The sequence below is a fragment of the Phyllostomus hastatus genome, unplaced genomic scaffold, assembly GCF_019186645.2.
Source record: "Phyllostomus hastatus isolate PE091 unplaced genomic scaffold, TTU_PhHast_1.1 phas_scaffold_385, whole genome shotgun sequence".
Classification (NCBI taxonomy): domain Eukaryota; kingdom Metazoa; phylum Chordata; class Mammalia; order Chiroptera; family Phyllostomidae; genus Phyllostomus; species Phyllostomus hastatus.
In genome coordinates this window covers 6,714,314-6,735,304 of record NW_025334026.1, presented here as the reverse complement: position 1 = coordinate 6,735,304, position 20,991 = coordinate 6,714,314, and the positions used below count along the sequence as shown (strand labels likewise).

The window sequence follows — 20,991 nt, the reverse complement described above, 5'->3', positions numbered from 1 at the left end:
GTATTAGAAGAAAGGTGGGAAACCAAGGATGCTTCATTCCTACCTCATCCTCATGGCCTATTTAGCCATGCTTGAGAAGACTGAGGGAAAAATGAAAAGCTAAGAAACTCAAGCAGCCTCATAGTTACCAGCTGTTTATGGCTTATGACAGTTTACAATGCTTTGTAACATCAAAATGTGATTTTTGTCAAACAAGGTAGTAATCATAAACATTAAATTAAATTCTTTTAGGAAAAAGCTGTTATATAAATTTACCTCAAAAAGTAAAGTGATTAAGCCAATTTGTAGTACTCCCTTAGTTGCTTATATAAGACACTAAGAATCTGTCCTGGTTCTTAGCCTCAACTTTGCAACACAGCTCACTCTCTGGTATAATCTGCTACTTCTGGTCTTCCACTGTGGTGCTGGAAGGCATAGGGAGTCATAGCCCCTGGTCATTATTAAAAAAGAAGATTTTTCTCTATTCAAATCTTTGAATATAGCAAAAACAACAATTTTAATTTAAAAGTTTATCTTTGCTATAGGGAAATTTAAAATTAGAACAACAGGATAGAAAAGTACACTTCTCTGAATCACTTTTCAAACTTCATCAACATAATCTTCAGTCTCCTCTGAGATTTTTAAAAGTGATCCTAGAATTCATTTGATGAGAATAATGAAAGGATTGCTTAAAAAATCCAATAGAATATTGTCACATTCTATCACATTGTTTCTCAAATAATGGAACAGAAGATCTAAGTGATAAATCAATGAATATTTTAAAATTCAAAGTTATAGCCCTGGCTGGTGTAGCTCAGTGGATTGAACATGGGCTGCGAACCAAAGGGTCATGGGTGGTTCAATTCCCAGTCAGGGCACATGCCTGGGTTGTGGGCCAGGTCCCTAGTGGGGGCCACATAAGAGACAACCAACATATTGATGTTTTTCTCCCTCTCTTTTTCCCTCCCTTCCCCTCTCTCTAAAAATGAATGAATAAATAAAAAATTAAAAAAACAACTTTATTCAAAAAAATTCAAAGTTATATATTTACTTTGATGGAAATTAGAAAGAATATAATTAGCATATAAAACTCAGTTTTCATAAATAACACTTCCTAGAAGAAGGCTAAAACTTGAGTCCCTTTATTACGGAAATACTAAATACGGTAAAAACTACAAAGGAAGCATACAAATGACTGAAACCATTTGGAAACCATTGCTCTTTTTGGCTTATTTCAAGTTTATGTGACTGGTTACACTACATTATTATCTTGATTAAACATTGTTTATATAATTAAAAAACTTCACATCATAAAACTAACAGGTAAATAATCACAGGTTATTGCCTACAAAATTTCTGGTCATTAAAAAAGTTTTGCCCTGGCCAAGTAGCTCAGTTGGTTAGACCATTGTCTCAGTAAGCCAAGGTTGTGGATTCAATCCCAGGTCAGGGCACATACAAGAATCAACCAGTGAATGCATAATGGGTGGAACAACAAAATTGATGTTTCTCTGTCTTTCTCCCTTCCTCTCTCTAAAGTCATCAATAAATTTTAAAAAAAGTTTGTATCAGATTTGAATATGACTCCTATAAAGTCTTGTTTATAAAATAAATTACTTTCACTTTTTATAACCTCTTTTGGGAATATAATATGCTACTACTTTAAGGTCTAAATCTATTTGGTTTCTATGCATTAACTATTTGTTAATAAACTTTCCACTATGAATAATTTGATATTGAATTGGATGGAAAGATATGACAGAAAATTTCCTACAGTTATATATTCATATGATTTCACCCCCATGAGTTATGTGCTGCTGACTAAGTGAAGGACTGTGGCTTAAAACATTCTCACATTTATTATATTCATATAATTTCTCCCGAGTATGGATTTTCCTATGTTGATTAAGGTGTGCACTCTGGCTAAAGGCTTTCTCACATTCATTACATTTATAGGGCTTCTCTCCTGTATGAGTCCTCTCGTGCTGATTAAGATGTGTCCTCTGGCTAAAGGCCTTTTCACAAAAACTACATGCATAAGGTTTCTCTCCAGTATGACGTCTATGATGTTCAGTAAGGGATGTGATACGGCTAAAGGCTTTGCCACATTGATTACATTTGTAGGGCTTCTCTCCAGTATGAATCCTTAGATGCTGAGTAAAGGATGAATGCTGACGAAAGGCTTTCCCACATTCATTGCATATAAAAGGTTTTTCTCCTGTATGAATTCGCTGATGTTGAATAAGATGTATCCTCTGGCTGAATCTTTTCCCACATTCATCACACTTATAGGGCTTCTCTCCCGTAAGGATGATCTGAGGTTGGGTAAATGATGAGTTGTGGCTGAAGGCCTTCCTGTATTCACTGGGTCTCTCTTCAGTATGAATATGACTAGTACAAAGAACATGCTGATTGAAGATTTTCCCACACTCATTATATTCATAAGTATTGTTTCTTATATAGTTTCCCTGATAGTAAATCAATTCTGAATTATGTTTGGTGTTATTTCCTTGTGTGTCTGAAGTAAGGGGGATTTCAATTGAAGAAATTTGCTGATGCATAATAAGATTTGAGTTCATTTTATAGTTTTCCCCAAATCTAGTACATTCAAGGCTTCTCTCCTTTGTAATCTTTTTTTGGGTGAAAGATACTTGACCTAAATGTCTCTGCTGGTTTTCTTGGTGAAACTCTAACTGGTAATCGAAATCCCAGAGTCCTCCTAGAATGGAGTACCAGAAATTGTCTCCAGTTAGCCTCTCCATTATCTTGTCATGGGTTTGATTTTCATCAGAAAAATTCTGGGTTGGAGTTAATTTTTTGACTTCAGACCTATTTTCCCCATCTAAAAGAAATGCAGAACAAATTAAGAAGTACACATTGGTAGTTAAAAAATAGTCATGGGGATATAAAGTACAGCATAGGGAATATAGTCAGTAATATTGTAATAACTATGTATGGTACCAGGTACTAGACTTATAAAAAAAACAGTAACTGGGGGTTTACAGTGTAGTATTTATGTCTAATAACATAAAACAAAAGAAATTGAGAACATACAAATACTTTGCAGCATATTCTATGTTTTGAAACTGTTGTTGAATAATGAATTACCAAATGAAACTGACAATAATGCAAACAAGACATTTGTGGCACTGGAAAGTTTTAAAATGTGGCCATAAAACAAGTGGAAGACTATAAAAAGATGACAAGAAGCAGTGAGCTGGGGGGAAATTTTAAAGCATGTGTGGTGACTGTGAAAAGAAGAGATCACCCAGGAGTACCTGCAGTTGAAAGGAAATGGGAAGGAGAATAAGCAATATCCGAGAAAGGTCTGTGCTCAGAGGTGGAAGATATTAGAGGAAAAATTGTATTTAGAGAAGATAGGTTTCACCTGTGGATTATTCTACTATAAGGACAGCTACTTGTGTATTTAAAAAGTATTTCTTCCTATTTTAATCTTTTGTTTAAAATGATAAAACTAATACTTGCTTATAGTAATATATTCAAATAATGTGGAAATACATAAAGTAAGAATTCCATACCTTAGAGACAATCATTGTTAATAGTTTGGATCTATCTTGCCATTTTTCCTATGTTCACACAAATGTAAATGTAAACCATATTTTGAACAAGTATGACTCATGGATATGATAGAAACAAAATTTCATTTCAATCTCCTACCACTTTAAAATTTATTTAGTTGGGGAATTATTCCGCTGCTTCTAAATGAAGATTTGAGCAGGTCCCAGGACTTTCCTCCTAATTCTTATGTAATAGGTATGCCTGTTACATTGTCACAAACAAAGTCTCTACTCACTAATTAAATGTTCAGTCACATGTAATAGTCAAGACTCCAAAATTAACCTCTTTCACCTCCTCTGGGTCTGTTAGAGTCATATTTCTGCTCTCTTCCTGCCTGCCTCTTCTCCCACGCTACTCTCTTCCTGGTGACCCCTCTCCCAACTCTACTCTCTCTATGCTCGTCTTTTCTCTGACTCTATTCTCTTCTCTCACTTCACTAGTTTCCTGCTTACCTCTTCCTTCACTCACTATTGTTGTTTAGTTCCATTCTCACAAGAGTTGGAGGGTAGAAGCTGTGTGTCGGGAGGAGGGATTAGGAGATAGGACAATTTTTGTGTAACTGGGTGGCTTCATATTCTCAGCCTAGCTGATGGTTGAACAGACTCCCTTTTGGGAACTCCTGTGACTCTTGGGAGGCTCTCTCTCCTGCCATTTCCATGATCTAGATAGATACATCTCTATATTGAGTTGTCCCTTGGGAGATGCCCTAGGGCATTAGCCCTATTGGACAAGGTCCAAGATCATGCTAGCTAACTCAAGAAAAACACCCCTGATACCCTGTCCCAACACACTTGTGTAGTACTGCACACTGATCCTAACTCAACAGCTTCTCCTGGCTCATCCACCAAAGCTGTTTCATTAGTAGTTCTTGGGCCTTGGACTGCTTTAGCTTTCTCAAAGGTGAGTCATGCACTAGTCTTGGTTTTCTGACCTCAGGGAATGTACAAGCATACCTCATTTTATTGTACTACACTTTATTGCACTTTGCAGATATTATGGTTTTTACAAATTGAAGGTCTATGGCAACCTTACACAGAGCATGTCTACCAGCATTTTTCCAACAGCCCTTGCTCACCTTGTGTTTCTGTGTCACATTTTGGTAATTCTCACCATCTTTCAACCTTCTCCATTATTATTATATTTGGTATGGTGATCTGTGATCAGTTTTCTTTGATGTTACCATTGTAACTGTTTTGGGGTGCCATAAACTGTACCTATGGAAGACAGTGAACTTAATCTACAAATGTGTTCCGACTGCTGCACCGACTGGCTTTTTCCCTGTCTCTCTCCCCTTGGGCCTCCCTACTCCCTGAGACACGTGAATCTTAAAATTAGGCCAATTAACAACCCTAAAATGGCATCTAAGTGTTTAAGTGGAGGGAGGAGTTGCATATCTCTCACTTTAAATCAAAAGTTAGAAAAGATTAAGCTTAGTGAAGAAGGCATGTTGAAAGATGAGATGGGGCAAAAGCTAGGCTCCTTGTGCCAGTTAGCTAAGTTATGAATGCAAAGGAAAAGTTCTCAAAGGAAATGAAAGTGCCACTCCAGTGAACACATAAATGAGAAAGAGAAAGTTTTATTTTCTCTTTACTGATACTTCAGTAAATATCTTGCTGATACTGAGAAAGTTTTAGTGGTTTGGATAGAACATCAAATCAGTCACAAGATTGCCTAAACCACAGCTTTACCCAGAGCAAAGTCTTAACTCTCTTCAATTTTACTGAAGGCTAAGAGAAGTGAGGAAACTCCAGGAAAAAAGTATGAAGCTGTCAGAGCTTGGTTCCTGAGGTTTAAGAAAAGAGGCCATTTCCATAACATAAATGTGCAAGGTGAAGCAGCAAGTGCTGACATAGAAGCTGCAGCAAATATCCAGAAGATCTAGCTAAGATAATTAATAAAGGTGATCACAGTAAGCAGATTTTCAGTGTATATGAAACAACCTTTCGTTGGAAGAAGATGACACCTAGAACTTTCATAGCTAGAGGAGAAGTTAATGCTTGGCTTCAGATCTTCAAATGACAGCCTCTCTTGTTCAAGGCTAATGTAGTTAGTGAATTTAACATGAAGCCAGTGCTCACTTACCATTCCAAAAACTTTAGGGGTCTTAAGGATGATGCTAAATCTACTCACCTGTGCACTATAAATAGAACAACAAAGCTTGGATGGCAGCACAGTTGTTTACAATATGGTTTACTAAATATTTTGAGCCTACTGTTCAGATAAAATGATTCTTTTCAAAATATTACTGCTCATTGACAATGCACTTGGTCACTCAAGAGCTCTGATGAAAATATACCGTGAGATTAATGTTATTTTCATGCCTGCTAACACAGCATCCATTCTGCAGTACATGGATCAAGGAGTAATTTTAACCCTCAGGTCTTATTATTTAAGTATATCTCATAAGGCTATAAGCTGTCATACATGGTGATTCCTCTGATGGATCTGGGCAAAGTAGGTTGAAAACCTTCTGAAAAGGACTCACCATTATAGATGCTATTATGAACATTCATGATTCATAGGAAGAGTTCTAAGTATCAACATCAACAGGAGTTTGGACAAAGTTGATTCCAACCCTCGTGGATGATTTTGAGGAGTTCAAGACTGCACTGGAGGAAATAACTGCAGATGTGGTGAAAAACTGAAAGACGATTGGAGTTAGAAGTAGAGCTTAAAGATGTGAGTGAATTGCCCCATCTCATGAAAACTTTAATGAAGAGTTGCTTCTTACAGATAAACAATGAAAGTGCTTTTCTGAGATGAATCTACTCCTGGTGAAGATGATGTGAAGATTGCTGAAATGACAACAAAGGATTTAAAATGTTACATAGGCTTTGTTGATGAAGCAGTAGTGGAGTTTCAAAGGACTGACTTAAATTTTGGAAGAAGCTCTACATTGGGTAAAATGCCATCAAAGAGCACTGCGTGCTACAGAGAAATTGTTTGTGAAAGGAACAGTCAATTGGTGCCACAAACTTCACTGTTGTCTTAATTTAAGAAATGGCCACAGCCACCCCTACCTTCAGCAACCACCACCCTGATCAGTTAGCAGCCATCAAAATCGAGGAAAAACCCTCCGTCAGCAAAAGATTACAACTTGCTAAAATCCCAGATGATGGTTAGCATCTTTTAGCAATTACCGTATTTTTGGGACTATAAGATGCACCCCCCCCACCAATTTGGGAGGAATAATGGTTGTTAATGCTGCTGTTGAGTTGTTTACATTTATGTTGGTGAAATATTATGTTATTTATGGTATTAAATATTTTACCACATTTTTTGCTTCAAAAATTTTTCTCCTATTCCTCTAGAACCTAGGTGTGTCTTATGGTCTGAAAAATATGATAAGTATTTTTAAATTTAGTACATACATTATTTTTTAGACAATGCTTTGCATACTTAATAGACTACAGTATAGTGTAAACATAACCTTCATGTGCACTGGGAAATCATAAATTTAGTGAGACTTGCTTTACTCTGGTATTCTGGAGCTGAGCCTGCAATGACTCGGAGGGATGCCTGCATATCAAAGCTCTAGGTGTACTTGAGTACTTGGTGTACTCAAGTAGTGTACTTGAGTAGTGTCCTCAATAGGTCACTTGACAGTAGAAGAGGGTACCATCAATAGTTATGCCAGGAACTGTTCTGGAAAAATAATGTAGAAATTATACCATAATACTGCTTTATATGTTGCTTTTTTTATATCACTGCACATCATGAATGCATTTACATGTCAACAAATACATTTCCATATACTTTTGAGGCACTGTAAAATATCTAATTTTATGCATTTACTATACCAATGTATTTTTAATCAATTCCCACTTAGGTTATATTGAACTTACTATTATTAAAAACATCGAAGCAGAATAGTTTATTGGCTGAACATGAAATAAAAAAGAAAAAAGTCCAAGTCAAAAAAACTGAAAAACAGATCAATATGCTCAAAGACACAGAAAAAGATAAAAAGAAATTACTCTGGTCTAAAAATTACTAAAAATAGTGATTTAGAATATTCATTTTAAACCAATTTATTACTTGAACCAAATGATCAACTGGACCACTTTCTTTTTGGTAAAAGCTTTTATCTGCCCAGGAACTTTGGCTCTAAAATGTTTGGAATGATTGGCTGGCTCTGAAGATTGTCTACCCTGTTCTCTTAGCACCAGTATCTGTAGGCTGCAGAGCTAGCTTCTGGAACTGCCAGTAAGTATGGTGCTCTAGGCTCCTACTGCTTGGGAGCAGATGTCAGGGCACACATTCCCTAAGGCCTAGCCTCCAGAACATTTGTTTATCTCTGGAAACATGGCAGCCTGACCAACATGCTCATGGCTGCTTTTGTTGATTTCATTTTTTTGGTGGCTTGCCTCTTTGAGGGAAAAGGAAAAACTCCCTTTTTAAAATTATGATAATCTGCTAGTCTTTCTATGTATATATTAACATATTCATATATTTTACAAAAGCAAATTTACTTGCCAAGCAGATTTTTCCATTGACATCATACCTGAAATATTGTCCATGTCCTTAGATATTCTTTCCAATTTAGCATTTCAGGTGCACAGCATACTGGTTAGACATTTACGTAATTTATGAAGTGAAAACTCCTACTGCTGGTTACAGACTTGCCACCTGCTGACCCAGGAGGACTGACTGTGCATGGACTGCGCAGGGATTGCTCCCTGCTGTGGGCCCCCTTAAGACACATCAGATCTTCAGCCACAGGCTACCTATCTACATTCCGGTTGGATGCCAAGGGACAGGGCCTAGACTCCAGACTGAGACCATGATTATCTTGGGCTTCAAGGCAGTTTTGAAAAATAAACTCTAGTCCGTTTGCCCAGGTTCTCACCTAACCTAAGCCCTCATGTAGTAGACATGACTGCAACTGCCCTTAAAGGAGGGTAGGCACTGATCACGCCACACATACGGGAGCATGTGGAGATGCTACTCAAATAGTTCCCCCATTTCTATTTAGTTTTTTGCTTTGCTTATTACTGTGTATCATGCAGACTTTGGGATTTGTGTGTATTGAATGTATAAATCTTTTTAAATGACTTCTAAATTTTGAATCACGGTCAGAAAAGATGTCCCCATTTTAAGGTTACAAAAGATTTCTCTTGTGTTTTCTTCCAGGTCTCCTATGGTTTCATATTTACATTTAAAATCTCTGACACCTCTGGAATTTATTTTGGTTTAAGGGGTAAGCTATGGATACAATTTTATCTCTTTCCAGAAGGCTACCCACTATTAATTAAAAGGTCTACATTTTTAATATCAGTTGTCTCAATACCATTTATTAAGATCTCTGCCTTTCTATCCTAATTTGAAATAATTACATTTGTCATGTCATATATCATATATCATGTTTTATGTCACCTCATATCATATGTCAAAAACTAAATTCCTGCATGTATATGAGCCTATTTCTGGATTTTCTATTCTGTTCAGTAGGTCTGCTTTGTTTTAATTCATGAACTTTTACTGCATATTATCTCTAGGGATAATCCCCCCTTATTGTTCTTCCTTTCAGAATTTTTCTGATTATTTTTTAGTTTTTTTTTTTTTCATGTGAACTTTAGAATGAACTTACCTAGATCCTCCCAAAACCTTGTAGGTTCTTTTTATGAGGTTACATTACATGTAAAGTAGAGCCACTGACATCTTGGTATGTCCATTTAGTCAAGTTCATTTATGTGTCAGTCAGAGTGTCTTAAGGTTTTCCTCATGTGTATTGCACACTTTTTTTATTGTTGTTCAAGTACAATTGTCTCCATTTCTATGCCCCCCCATAGCCATCCATACTCTCCACCCTTGATCCTATCCCTCTTTGGTTTTGTCCATGTGTCCTTTATAGTTGTTCCTGAGAACCCTTTCCTTGTTCCCCCCATTATCCTCTCCCACCTCCCCTCTGGTTACTGTCAGTTTGTTCCCAATTTCAATGTCTCTGGTTATATTTTGCTTGCTTGTTTGTTTTGTTGATTAGGTTCCACTTATAGGTGAAATCATATGGTTATTTGTCTTTCACCACCCGGCTTATTTCACTTAGCATAATGCTCTCCAGAATAGGATGCAGCAAAAAGAAAGAAGGAGCTCCTACCCTTTGCGACAGCATGGATGTATTGCACATTTCTTGCTGAATGTTTATTTCTAGATGTCTTATCTTTTTAATTGTTATTGAACGAGGCTCTTCTTTTCCATCTTATTTTTCTAACTGGTCGTTGTTTGTGCATTTACCTTCACTCTTCAACAATCTACTTACCTGGCTCGACAGTTATATTCTAACTTTGCTCCATTTAAGAAGTCTCAAACTCAGTGTCACACCTTCCTGCCCAGTGAGTGGACCATGCCCTATTCACATTCTACTTGCTTTCTGACCTCATCTAGACCTCTGTTTCTTTGGCTCTTTTGTTGTCTTTCAGTTTTCAGTCCTCTTCAGACTTTATTTTACTCCTTGCCACTTCTTGGGGTCTAGGTCAAACCACTTGAATTAACTAACTCTCAGTTTTCCTCCTTTAGTTCCACTAGTCAAACATGCCCTCAATTTAGGCTCTGCAAACCTATTCCAGTGATGAATATAACAGGAGAAATGTCATACACATGGAAATTAGAAACCACATATATATTGAAAAAACTCATTTGGGTCCCTGAAGCTGCTCAGTAATCCCTTTACTATTCTTTGACCAGCTTCCATTGACCTAAGTGAGCTACAACAAGTGCTCCTCAAGATCTCTCCTTGGCCTCCCAATTCCTTTACATTCAATAGAGGATCTTGTCTTCCACTTTGCCAAGGAAATAAAAATCACCATGTGTGAACTCACCCAAATTTGCCACAAACTTATTTCTGTACAAAATCACCCTAATCTCTTTATCTCCAATCCCACTCCCATGTCTTCTAGAACTGTAATCCATCTTTTGTATCTATTTCTCCTTACTCTTTCTATTGCCTCCTTCCCTTCAGCATTATAAACACGCTAAAATCATTCCTGCTTAGAACAATCTTCTTTTGACGCTACCATCTTATTCTAGCAAATATCCTCTTTATTGTCCTTTCTCATTCTAGCTTCTTGTGAGAGGACTGTACACATACTAGCTCTACATTTTTTTTTTACCTCTGTTCACTTGACAATGTACAAATTGATTGTTCTTCTAATCAGTCCTCTGTCATTTCTCTTAATATAATTATTAACCTCTTTGTTGATAAATCCACTGGACACTTTCTAGGTCTTATCTTAGCTAGGAAGAGATTTCTAAATAAATAAATATCAGCAGAAGTCAACCATAATGAGGTAGGTAATACCCCAGAAAATACATCAGAATTAGTTCAGAAAAGCCAGATCATTCTATGTGTCCTTTTTAAAAATGATATATTTGATTGATTATGCTAATACAGTTGTCCCATTTTACCCCCTGTACTCCCCTGCACACCCCCTCCCACCCACACTCCCCTCCTTTAGTTCATGTCCATGGGTCGTAAATATAAGTTCCTTGGTTTCTATATTTCCTATACTATTCTTAACCTCCCCCTGTCTATTTTCTACCTACCATTTATGATACTTATTCCCTTAGTACCTTTCCCCCTTCTATCCCTCTCCCACTCCCCCACTGATAACCTTCCATGTGATCTCCATTTCTGTAATTCTGTTCCTGATCTAGTTGTTTGGTTAGTTTGTTTTTGTTACTGTTTCTTTGTTTTGAGGTTTGGTTGTTAACAGTTGTGAGTTGTCATTTTACTGTTCATATTTTTTAATCTTCTTTTTCATAGATAAGTCCCTTTAGCATTTCATAAAATAAGGGCTTGGTGATGATGAACTCCTTTAACTTGACTTTATCTGGGAAGCACTTTATCTGCTCTCCCATTCTAAATGATAGCTTTTCTGGATAGAGTAATCTTGGATGTAGGTTCTTGCCTTTCATGGCTTTGAATACTTCTTTCCAGCCCCTTCTTGCCTGTAAGGTCTCTTTTGAGAAATCAGCTGATAGTCTGATGGGAACTCCTTTGTAGGTAACTGTCTCCTTTCCTCTGGCTGCTTTTAAGATTCTCTCCTTATCATTAATCTCGGGTAATATAATTATGATGTGCCTTTGTGTGTGCTTCCTTGGGTCCAGCTTCTTTGGGACTCTTTGATATTCCTGAAAGTGTATTTCCTTTGCCAGATTGGGGAAGTTCTTCATTATTTTTTCAAATAAGTTTTCAATTTCTTGCTCTTCCTCTTCTCCTTCTGGCACTCCTATGATTCGGATGTTGGAACGTTTAAAGATGTCCTGGAGGTTCCTCAGCCTCTCCTCATTTTTTTGAATTGTTGTTTCTTCATTCTGTTCTGGTTGCATATTTCTTTCTTCCTTCTGCTCCAAACCATGGATTTGAGTCCTGGTTGCCTTCCTGTCACTGTTGGTTCCCTGTACATTTTCCTTTGTTTCACTTTTCATAGCCTTCATTTTTTTCTCCATTTTGTGACCATACTCAACCAATTCTGTGAGCTTCCTGATTACCAGTGTTTTGAACTGTCCATCTGATAGGTTGACTATCTCTTCATCTCTTAGTTGTATTTTTTCTGGAGCTTTGATATGTTCTTTCATTTAGGCCATTTTTCTTTTTTTGTCTCGGTGTGCCTGTTATTAGTAAGGGGTGGGGCCTTAGGTGTTCACCAGGGCAGGGCAACACACATCACTGTGCTGTGATGCTGTATGTGGGGGAGGGGTCAGAGAGGGAACAGTGATACTTGCTCCACTCTCTGCCAACTTTCAGTCACTTCCCCCACTACCCACAAGCAAATTGGGCCCTTCTGGTGCTGATTCCCCCGGTGGGTGGGCTTGTGTACATTTTAGGACCCTGTGGGTCTCTCCAACAAACTCTCCTGTGAGGCTGGGAGTTTTTCCTGATGCCACAACCCTCACAGGTTTTTTTCAGTCAGAGGTTTTGAAGCTTTATTTTCCCACCCTGGGACCCTGGGCAGTGTGGTCTGTCTTACTCTGAGTTCTTCCTCCTGGTTATCCACACGCAGATGTGGGACCACCTGCTCCACTAGCCACCACCTTGCTGTGAGTCCTCTCTGCCTGGCTGCCCCTCTCTGCCCTCCTACCAGTCTGTGTGAATTTTTCTTCTTTAACTCCTTGGTTGTGGGACTTCTGTATGGTTTGATTTTCTGTAGGGCCATAATGGGAGACGGTGTGGACCCTACATATGGCCCCGCATATGTACCCACTGGATAGAATAGCTCTGACTTCTGCTGTAGGTGCCTATCCTGACAATTCACCTGAAAAGGGAGTTTTTAATTTCTTTTCTTTAGTTTCCTACTTACTGGGATTCAGGGTGTGTAGGTTCATAGAAATAATGTCACCCACTCTTGTCAAGGGAAGTGCTAGGGGTTCCTGACAAAATGCTTTTATTATTAGCCTCTACCCATGGCATGCCAGCGCTGGTCAGGCCAAAGTTCAGGTTCAAAGAAGCTGAAATAGGAATAAAGTTTCCTGCCTAAGATAATCTAGAGCACTAAAAGCAAGAAGGACAGCCAAGTCCAAGTAAAATTGAAAAAGCAGAAGTTTGAACGAAACAAAACCAAGTCCAAATGATGAAGCAAAGTGCCAGGACAAAGAATCAGAGTGGAAAATTAGACAGAGATGGGGCAGGTCAGGCTTAATCAACCAGAGTGTAATACAGCATACAAGTAGCAGTCAACTATTTGCTGATATAACCCAGGCAGAGCATTGTAGGTGTTATGCTAACAACAGAGAGCTATGGAGGGTTTCTTTGGGTTAAGAAGTCTCATATTTAGTGAAATGTTTTAAAGGAGAGAGTAGAAAGTCAACAGGTCCAGGCACTAAAATGCAGTGCTTAATTAAATAAGAGCATGCTATTCATAAATAAAAATATAATCTAAAATCTGGAAAGACAATGTGGGTGAAATACTTAGACTAGAAATGGGGGAAACTGACGTATAAGGCTATTTAAAATCATAGTACCACAGAATGGAACTCTAAGTCCATAGAAATACACACCTTTAGAAGACTAAATATGGAGAGAAAGAGTACAGGAGCAAGTAAAGATACAGGAGAAAAGCTGAAAGAGGCAAGTACAGTGTGTATCACAAGCCAGGGTAGAAGAAAATTTCAAAAAAGTAAAGTCAACACAGTCAGTACAAGGTCATAGGAGACAATAACTATGGTTTTTTAGTCACTGGATATGACTGGGAGGAAATCAGTGGTAATCTCTGAGAAAACAATTTTAGTACCAAGTAAGGTACATCACAAAGGTGAGCATGAGAACAACAACCAAGGCCATGGCTTTCAGACAAGTTTGAAGAGTTTGATAATGAAAGGAAAAAGAAAAAATGAAAAGTAGGTAAAAATGACAGAGGATTTTTGATATGGAAAAGAAAGACTTAAAGAATACCAAGAGAGAATGTGTGAATAAAAAATAGAAAGTGCTATGAGGAGATCTGCAACATCAAGATATTTATGGACATCAAACTAATATCTTCAAAATAACTTTTGTATTGTGTAAAATTTAAAATAATAAGTATATATTACTTGTTTAATCAGAAAAACAAGAATGCCATTTCCTCTTTGGGAAAAAGTCAAATATGGACCAGATTTTTAAAAAGTCTTCAGTATTCTTTAAATCCCAGAGAGAGATCTTATGAGTACACCCAGTTGAGTATTTCCAAAGTGACTGTGTCCCTTCACCCAGTAGCAAATACTAGAGTGCTTGCTTCTCACCTGGATGAGCGTCCAATGGCCTGTCTCTTTCCATCATCCACTGCTCTTCTTCCTCCAATTGAATGATCACCTCTGGCTTATGAAGTTGATGCCCTATTCATGGGGAAAAATGTATCTAAGAAGTTTATACTGGAAACAAAAAAAATTTCTCTCAGAACTCATTTCCAAACATTTTTAGTCTTTTTTTTTTCACAACCAACCTAAGTTATTTATTTAAGCCATCTCCTGCCCTAAGCAAAGAGACAAAAGATTAGTATACAGTAGTCATCATTTGGTATTAGAAAAGAAGATCACCTTGAGTCCCACAGTTTTCTGATCTGTGTGTACAGTAATGGTGCAAATCTTGCTCTATCTCACTCTATTCCGCCCACGAAGGGAATCACCCCTCAGTCCAGCATATCAACACTGTAGTGTAGAAACTCCAAGCCAGTCAGTCACACAGTAGCCATCCTGGTTATCAGATTGACTGTGTTAGTATCTAAGTGCTTGTGTTCAGGCAACATTTATGTTACATTATAATGACCCCAAAGCACAAAAGTAGTGATGCTGGCAATTCAGATATGCCAAATAGAAGGCATAAAATGCTTCCTTTAAGTAAAAAGTTCAAAGTTCTCAAGTTAATAAGGGGAGAAAAAAATTATATGCTGAGGTTGTTTAGATCTATGGTAAGAACGCATCTTCTATCCATGAAATTGTGAAGAAAAAAGAAATTCATGCTAGTTTTGCTATTGTACCTCAAACCACAAAAGTTATGGCTGGATTTTGTGGTAAGTACTCAGTTAAGATAGAAAAGGCATTAAATTTTATCACAAGTATGTATGAACAGGAAAAAGCATAGTACATGTAGGGTTCAGTACTATCCATGGTTTCAGGCATCTCCTGCTGATAAGGGGGGACTACTATAAACCCATCAGAATGATCTCCAGTTTTAGAAGGACACAACAACCCATACCAAGTGCGACCAGATTCCTATAGTTCTCCAGCATCACATCTCGGTAGAGGTTCTTCTGAGCAGGGTACAGCTGGTCCCACTCCTCTCTGGTGAAGTCCACAGCCACATCCTGGAATGTCAGTGACTCCTGAAACATCAAGTCCATCCCTGCTCAGCCAGAGAATTTTTTTTTTAAACTGGAGCCCTTAGGGGAAGGGGCAAAGGTACAGCAGTAGACAAAGGTTAGGATGTTTAAGCAGCTATTGTGCTGAGCATCTTCAGGGCTCTGAGTAATGTAGGTTAAAATTTTTGAAACAACAATCAGTGCCTGTCTTGCTAACATCTTTCAAGACATATATAAAAACACACATGAAATAATGCTTGCTTTTAAGCTTTTCATAACCTGTTGCAGGGAAAAGAATCTCATATCAGCCAAACAATTAAAAACAGCAATGGGAAATTCATGTTATATGATTTCAGAAATGATAGAATTCAGGATATACTGAAACAGTGAAAGGTATGGAGTTGGTACATCTTGTGTGATCCTTAAAAATTTTTAAGCTTTGTACAGAAGAGGAGAGAGAATATTTCAGTGGGTTATACCCAATAAATTCAATTTTTTAAAAATGAAAGCAACAAGGGCAAACAGGTTAAGAGTAGAAGGTACATGATACATGTTGAGATCAGTAAAAGAAACTGCCTTGAAACAGGTAAGAACATCAAATAAAAAAGGGTAACTGCTACATTTCCTCCATTGTCAGTGCTTCTTAAAAACTGTTTTGCTTTAAGAGATGCAGACTTATAGACATAGACATACAACCAATATATACACCTCCTTCTCCATCTTCACTACCTAACACCCTCCCATACTTCATGGGTACAATAACCCCTCGGTTCTTCAGAATGAGTAGAGTGTAGTGTTCTAAGTAAGTGCTCTTTCCCATAATTTAAGATTCAATATTTAAATACAATATTGACATTTCATTTAAATTAATTTTTATGTTTTGATAACATATCTTTCTAAAATATATTATAATTCAATGATGTGGGCAATTTAGAGATGAGTCACTGAGGCTGGAAAATTATCCAAGGACATACAGCTAGTAAATGGCAGGAACAGAACTTCATCTTAGATCTTATTCTAAAGCCAAGCTCTTTCCATCATATCACAGAGATGTCTTCTCTGCTTCTGTAATATCTTTCCTTCTGTGATTTTTATTTCTAATTTCCACTCAATTTTCCCCATGCTTTTTAAGCACCAGGGTGAGGAAAATTATGAATTACAGTTTACATTCTTTAATATCCACATCTGTATTTCTTTTTGGCTGGTTTAATCAGTACCTTGCCTGTAGTTTCTCCTTCCTTCTATTCTTTCTTATGATCTTGCACTTGTTCTCTATTTATTATGTTCTTTTTTCTTTATTTTCATATACTTATTTGAATTCTATTTCAAGGTAGATAATATATTAATATGGTGTAGAAACAAAGACATATTAAAAAGATTTAGTAAAAGTCATGTCTCTCAGGCTTCTTTCATCTCTGTCCAGCTCCTAGAACCAATGGATAATCTCTACTTAGAGTTTTTGTATTTTTCCAGAATTATTTTTTCTGCAAATATGAATATGGATTATCTGTCACTTTTTATTTTTATCTCAAAGGTAATATTTTATATACTGCTTTTTAAAAATGATTTTATTTATTTATTTCTAGAGAAAGGGAGGGAGAAAAAGAGGGAGAGAAACATCAATGTGTGACTGCCTTATTTGCACCCACAACTAGGGACCTGGTCCACAACCCAGGCATGTGCCCTGACCAGGAATCGAACCAGCAACCTTTTGGTTTGCAGGCCAGTGTTCAATCCACTAAACCACACCAGCCAGGACTATACACTGTTTTTTAACTTAACAATTAATGCTGGAAATTTTTCCATCTCAGACTTATTAGGACAGAGAGAGCTACCTCATTACTGTTTTTTAAACGTAAAAAATTTAGACATAATTTCAGACTTTAAGAAATGTTGCAAGAATAATGAAAGAAATTCTTCCCTCTCCTCTCCCTTCTTCTCTCTTTCTATAACTTTTCTGGACCATTTAACAGTAAGTTGCAGACATGATACCCCTTTATACCTAAAAAATTTGGTATTTATTTCTGAAAAAAACAAGGACTTCTCTTATAATAACAGTACAACAATGAAAATCAGAAAATTAACACTGGTACAGTACTGTTGTCAAAACTGTACAATTATTCAAATTCCACTAAATGTTCTGATAAGGTCTTTATAACAGAAGAATATTCAAGGTCATACACTCCATTTGGTTGTTTTGTATCATTTGTCTCCTTTAACCTGCAACAGTTTCTGTGCCTTTCTTTGTATTTCACAACACTGAGATTTTGAAAAGTACAGGCTAGTTCCCTAGAGAATAAACCTTAATTTGGGCTTGTCTAATGTCTCCTTCTGAATACATTCACGCTATGTACTGCTAGCAGAAAGAGTACACAAGGGGATGCTGGGTTCCCAATGAATCATGTAGGAGGCACACATTGTTGACTAGTTCCATTACTGGCAATGTTAACTTTGATAATTTGGTTAAGGTGGTTATCTACCAGTAATTTCCACTAGAAAATCACTACTTCCTCCTATAAGTAATAAGTATCTTGTATAGGAGATACTTTGAGACTGTAAATATTTTGCTCCTCCTCCAACTTTCATCCACTGGTTTTAGCATCCACTGATAATTCTTGCCTGAATCAATGGTAATTATGATGGCTGCTAAATGGTGCTTAGTTCAATTTCCATTATTCTTTGTATCATTTTAGTTGGCTTTCTACTGTGCTGAAGACATTTTACTTCTCGTTAATTCATAAATTTATATCAGATGGATTTATATACTTTTTATTCAATAAATTATAAACATTTATTATCACTATTTCTTTTTTTTTTTACTTAAAAAAATTTTTTAACATCAACGTGTGGTTGCTGGGGGCCGTGGCCTGCAACCCAGGCATGTGCCCTGACTGGGAATCAAACCTGCGATACTTTAGTTTGCAGCCTGCGCTCAATCCACTGAGCTATGCCAGCCAGGGCTTCACTATTTCTTTTAATGCTCAGATTACCCTAGGTTTAGCCAGTAGGAGTGTTCATATATATATATATATATGTGTGTGTGTGTGTGTGTGAACATATACACACACACACATAAATATATACATATATATATGAACACACATACACACACACAAATAACTCCATATCCATTTCTAAATGTAACTATATGTATTAATACTGCATGGATGTTAGGCTGTCTAAGCTGTTGTGCTAACAGTCTTCAGAGCTCTGAGCAATCCAAGTCAAAAGTTTGAAACAACATAACTTTCAGCCAAGATGGAGGTATAGGTAGATATACTTTGCCTCCTCACATACCACAAAGAAGGACAACAACACATTAAAAACAAAAAATAACCAGAACTGTCAGAAAATTGAACTGTATGGAAGTCTGACAACTAAGAAGTTAAAGAAGAAACATTCATCCAGACAGGTAGGAGGCGCGGAACTAGCAGCCAGATGGAGAGGACTTGGGGCAAGGGGGCAGCTGGTGGACTGGGAGAGGTGGTGGCTGGCAGACCAGGTGGTCCCACATTTATATGCTGATAAACTGGGAGGAACAACTGGGGAGTGAGGCAAACTGGGAAACCCAGGGTTGCAGCATGGAAAAATAAAGCCTCAAAACCTCTAACTGAAAAAAACCTGTGGGGGTTGCAGCAGTGGGAAGAACTCCCAGCCTCACAGGAGAGTTTGTTGGAGAGACCCACAGAGTCCTAGAATGTATCATGTAGTCCTAGAATGTACACAAAACTACCCACCCAGGAATCAGTCCCAATTTGGTTGTGGGTAGTGGGGGAAGTGTCTGAAAGTTGGCCAAGAGCTGAGCAGGCAGCATTATTCTCTTTCTGATCCTTCCCCCACATAGAGCACCACAACGCAACAACGTGGGTTGCCCTGCCCAGACAAATACCTAAGGCTCCACTCCTTAGAATGTAATAGGTGTGCTGAGACAAAGAAATATGGCCCAAATGAAAGAACAGATCAAAGCTCCAGAAAAAATATGACTAAGTGATGAAGAGATAGCCAACCTATCTAATGCAGAGTTCAAAACACTGGTAATCAGGATGCTCACAGAAATGGTTGAGTATGGTCACAAAATGGAGAAAAAAGTGAAGGCTATGCAAAGAGAGATAAAGGAAAATGTACAGGGAACTAACAGTGATGGGAAGGAAACCAGGACTCAAATCAATGGTTTGGAGCAGAAGGAAGAAATAAACGTTCAACCAGAACAGAATGAAGAAACACAATTCAAAAAAATGGGGAGAGGCTGAGTAACCTCTGGGACAACTTTAAACTTTCCAACATCCGAATCATAGGGGTACCAGAAGAAGAGGAAGAGCAAGAAATTGAAAATTATTTGAACAAATAATGAAGGAGGAATTCCCCAAGCTGGCAAAGGAAATAGACTTCCAGGAAATCCAGGAATCTCAGAGAGTCCCAAAGAAGTTGGACCCAAAGAGGAACACACCAAATCACATCATCATTAAGTTACCCAAGATTAAAGATAAAGAGAGAATCTCAAAAGCAGCCAGAGGAAAGGAGCCAGTTACCTACAAAGGAGTTCCCATGACTATCAGCTGATTTCTCAAAAATCCTTGCAGGCATGAAGGGGCTGGAAAGAAGTATTCCAAGTAATGAAAGGCAAGGACTTACAACCAAGATTATGTGGGAGAATGGGAGGGCAGATAAAGTGCTTCCCAGATAACGTCAAGTTAAAGGAGTTCATCATCACCAAGCCATTATTATATGAAATGTTAAAGGGACTTATCTATGAAAAAGAAGATTAAAAAATATGAACAGTAAAATGACAACAACATCACAACTATCAACAACTGAACCTAAAAAAAACAGTAACAAAAACAAACTAAGCAAACAACTTAAACAGGAACAGATTCACAGAAATGGAGATCAGAAGGAGGGTAATCAGCAGAGAGGAGGTGGGAAAGATTGGGGGAAAACGTACAGGGAATAAGAAGCAGAAATGGTAGGTACAAATTAGAGAGGGGGAGGATAAGAATAGTATGGGAAACTGAGAATTCAAAGAACTTACATGTATGACCCACAGACATGAACTAAGTTGGGGGAATGCTGGTGGGAGGAGGGGTACAGGGTGGAGGGGAATAAAGGGAAGAAAAAATGGGACAACTGAAATAGCACAATCAATAAAATATATTAGAAAGTTTTGAAACAACAATTGGTATCTGTCTTTCTATCATCTTTCAAGACAGACATTCTGTATTTTGCCAAGTATAATGCATACTTTTTTGCCCAAATTTTTGAGGGAAATATAAGGATGTGCATTATACATGGACATAATAATCCTATGTATAACGTGCACAAAAATGTGGTTATGCATTATACATGGTAAAACATGGTACAAATGTGCATAATAGAATGCTTGCTTTTCACCTTTTTACAATTTGTAATGGGAAAGACTCTCATATCGTTTAAATAACTAAAAAAACAATATTGAATAGATGTCACTGAAGAGGTGACATTTGAGGAAAGCCTTGAAAAGTTATTAGTACAAAGGTCCTTAAAGCAATAGTGTGTGTGGCATAATCAGGGAAGAAGAATGAGGCCAGGGTGGCTAGAGTGTAGTGAGCAAGGGGGAAAGGAAATGATAAAGTCAGAAAGGTCCAGATTCAGCAGTCTGTAGGTCTTACTTGGGCCATCATAATGA

The 20,991-nt window shown here is 37.5% G+C and overlaps 1 protein-coding gene across 1 annotated transcript in view; it reads right to left on the bottom strand.

Annotated features, from left to right (window-relative positions):
- Positions 1-1,132: 1,132 nt before the first annotated feature.
- Positions 1,133-20,991, bottom strand: part of ZNF713 (zinc finger protein 713) — a 51,087-nt gene continuing 31,228 nt past the window's right edge. The window contains exons 3-5 of the mRNA XM_045819684.1: positions 15,227-15,353; positions 14,275-14,367; positions 1,133-2,821 (exon numbers count right to left, since the gene is read on the bottom strand). Coding sequence (XP_045675640.1) covers positions 1,764-2,821; positions 14,275-14,367; positions 15,227-15,353 — 1,278 coding nt within the window. The 3' untranslated portion in view covers positions 1,133-1,763. The remainder of the gene's footprint in view (positions 2,822-14,274; positions 14,368-15,226; positions 15,354-20,991) is intronic.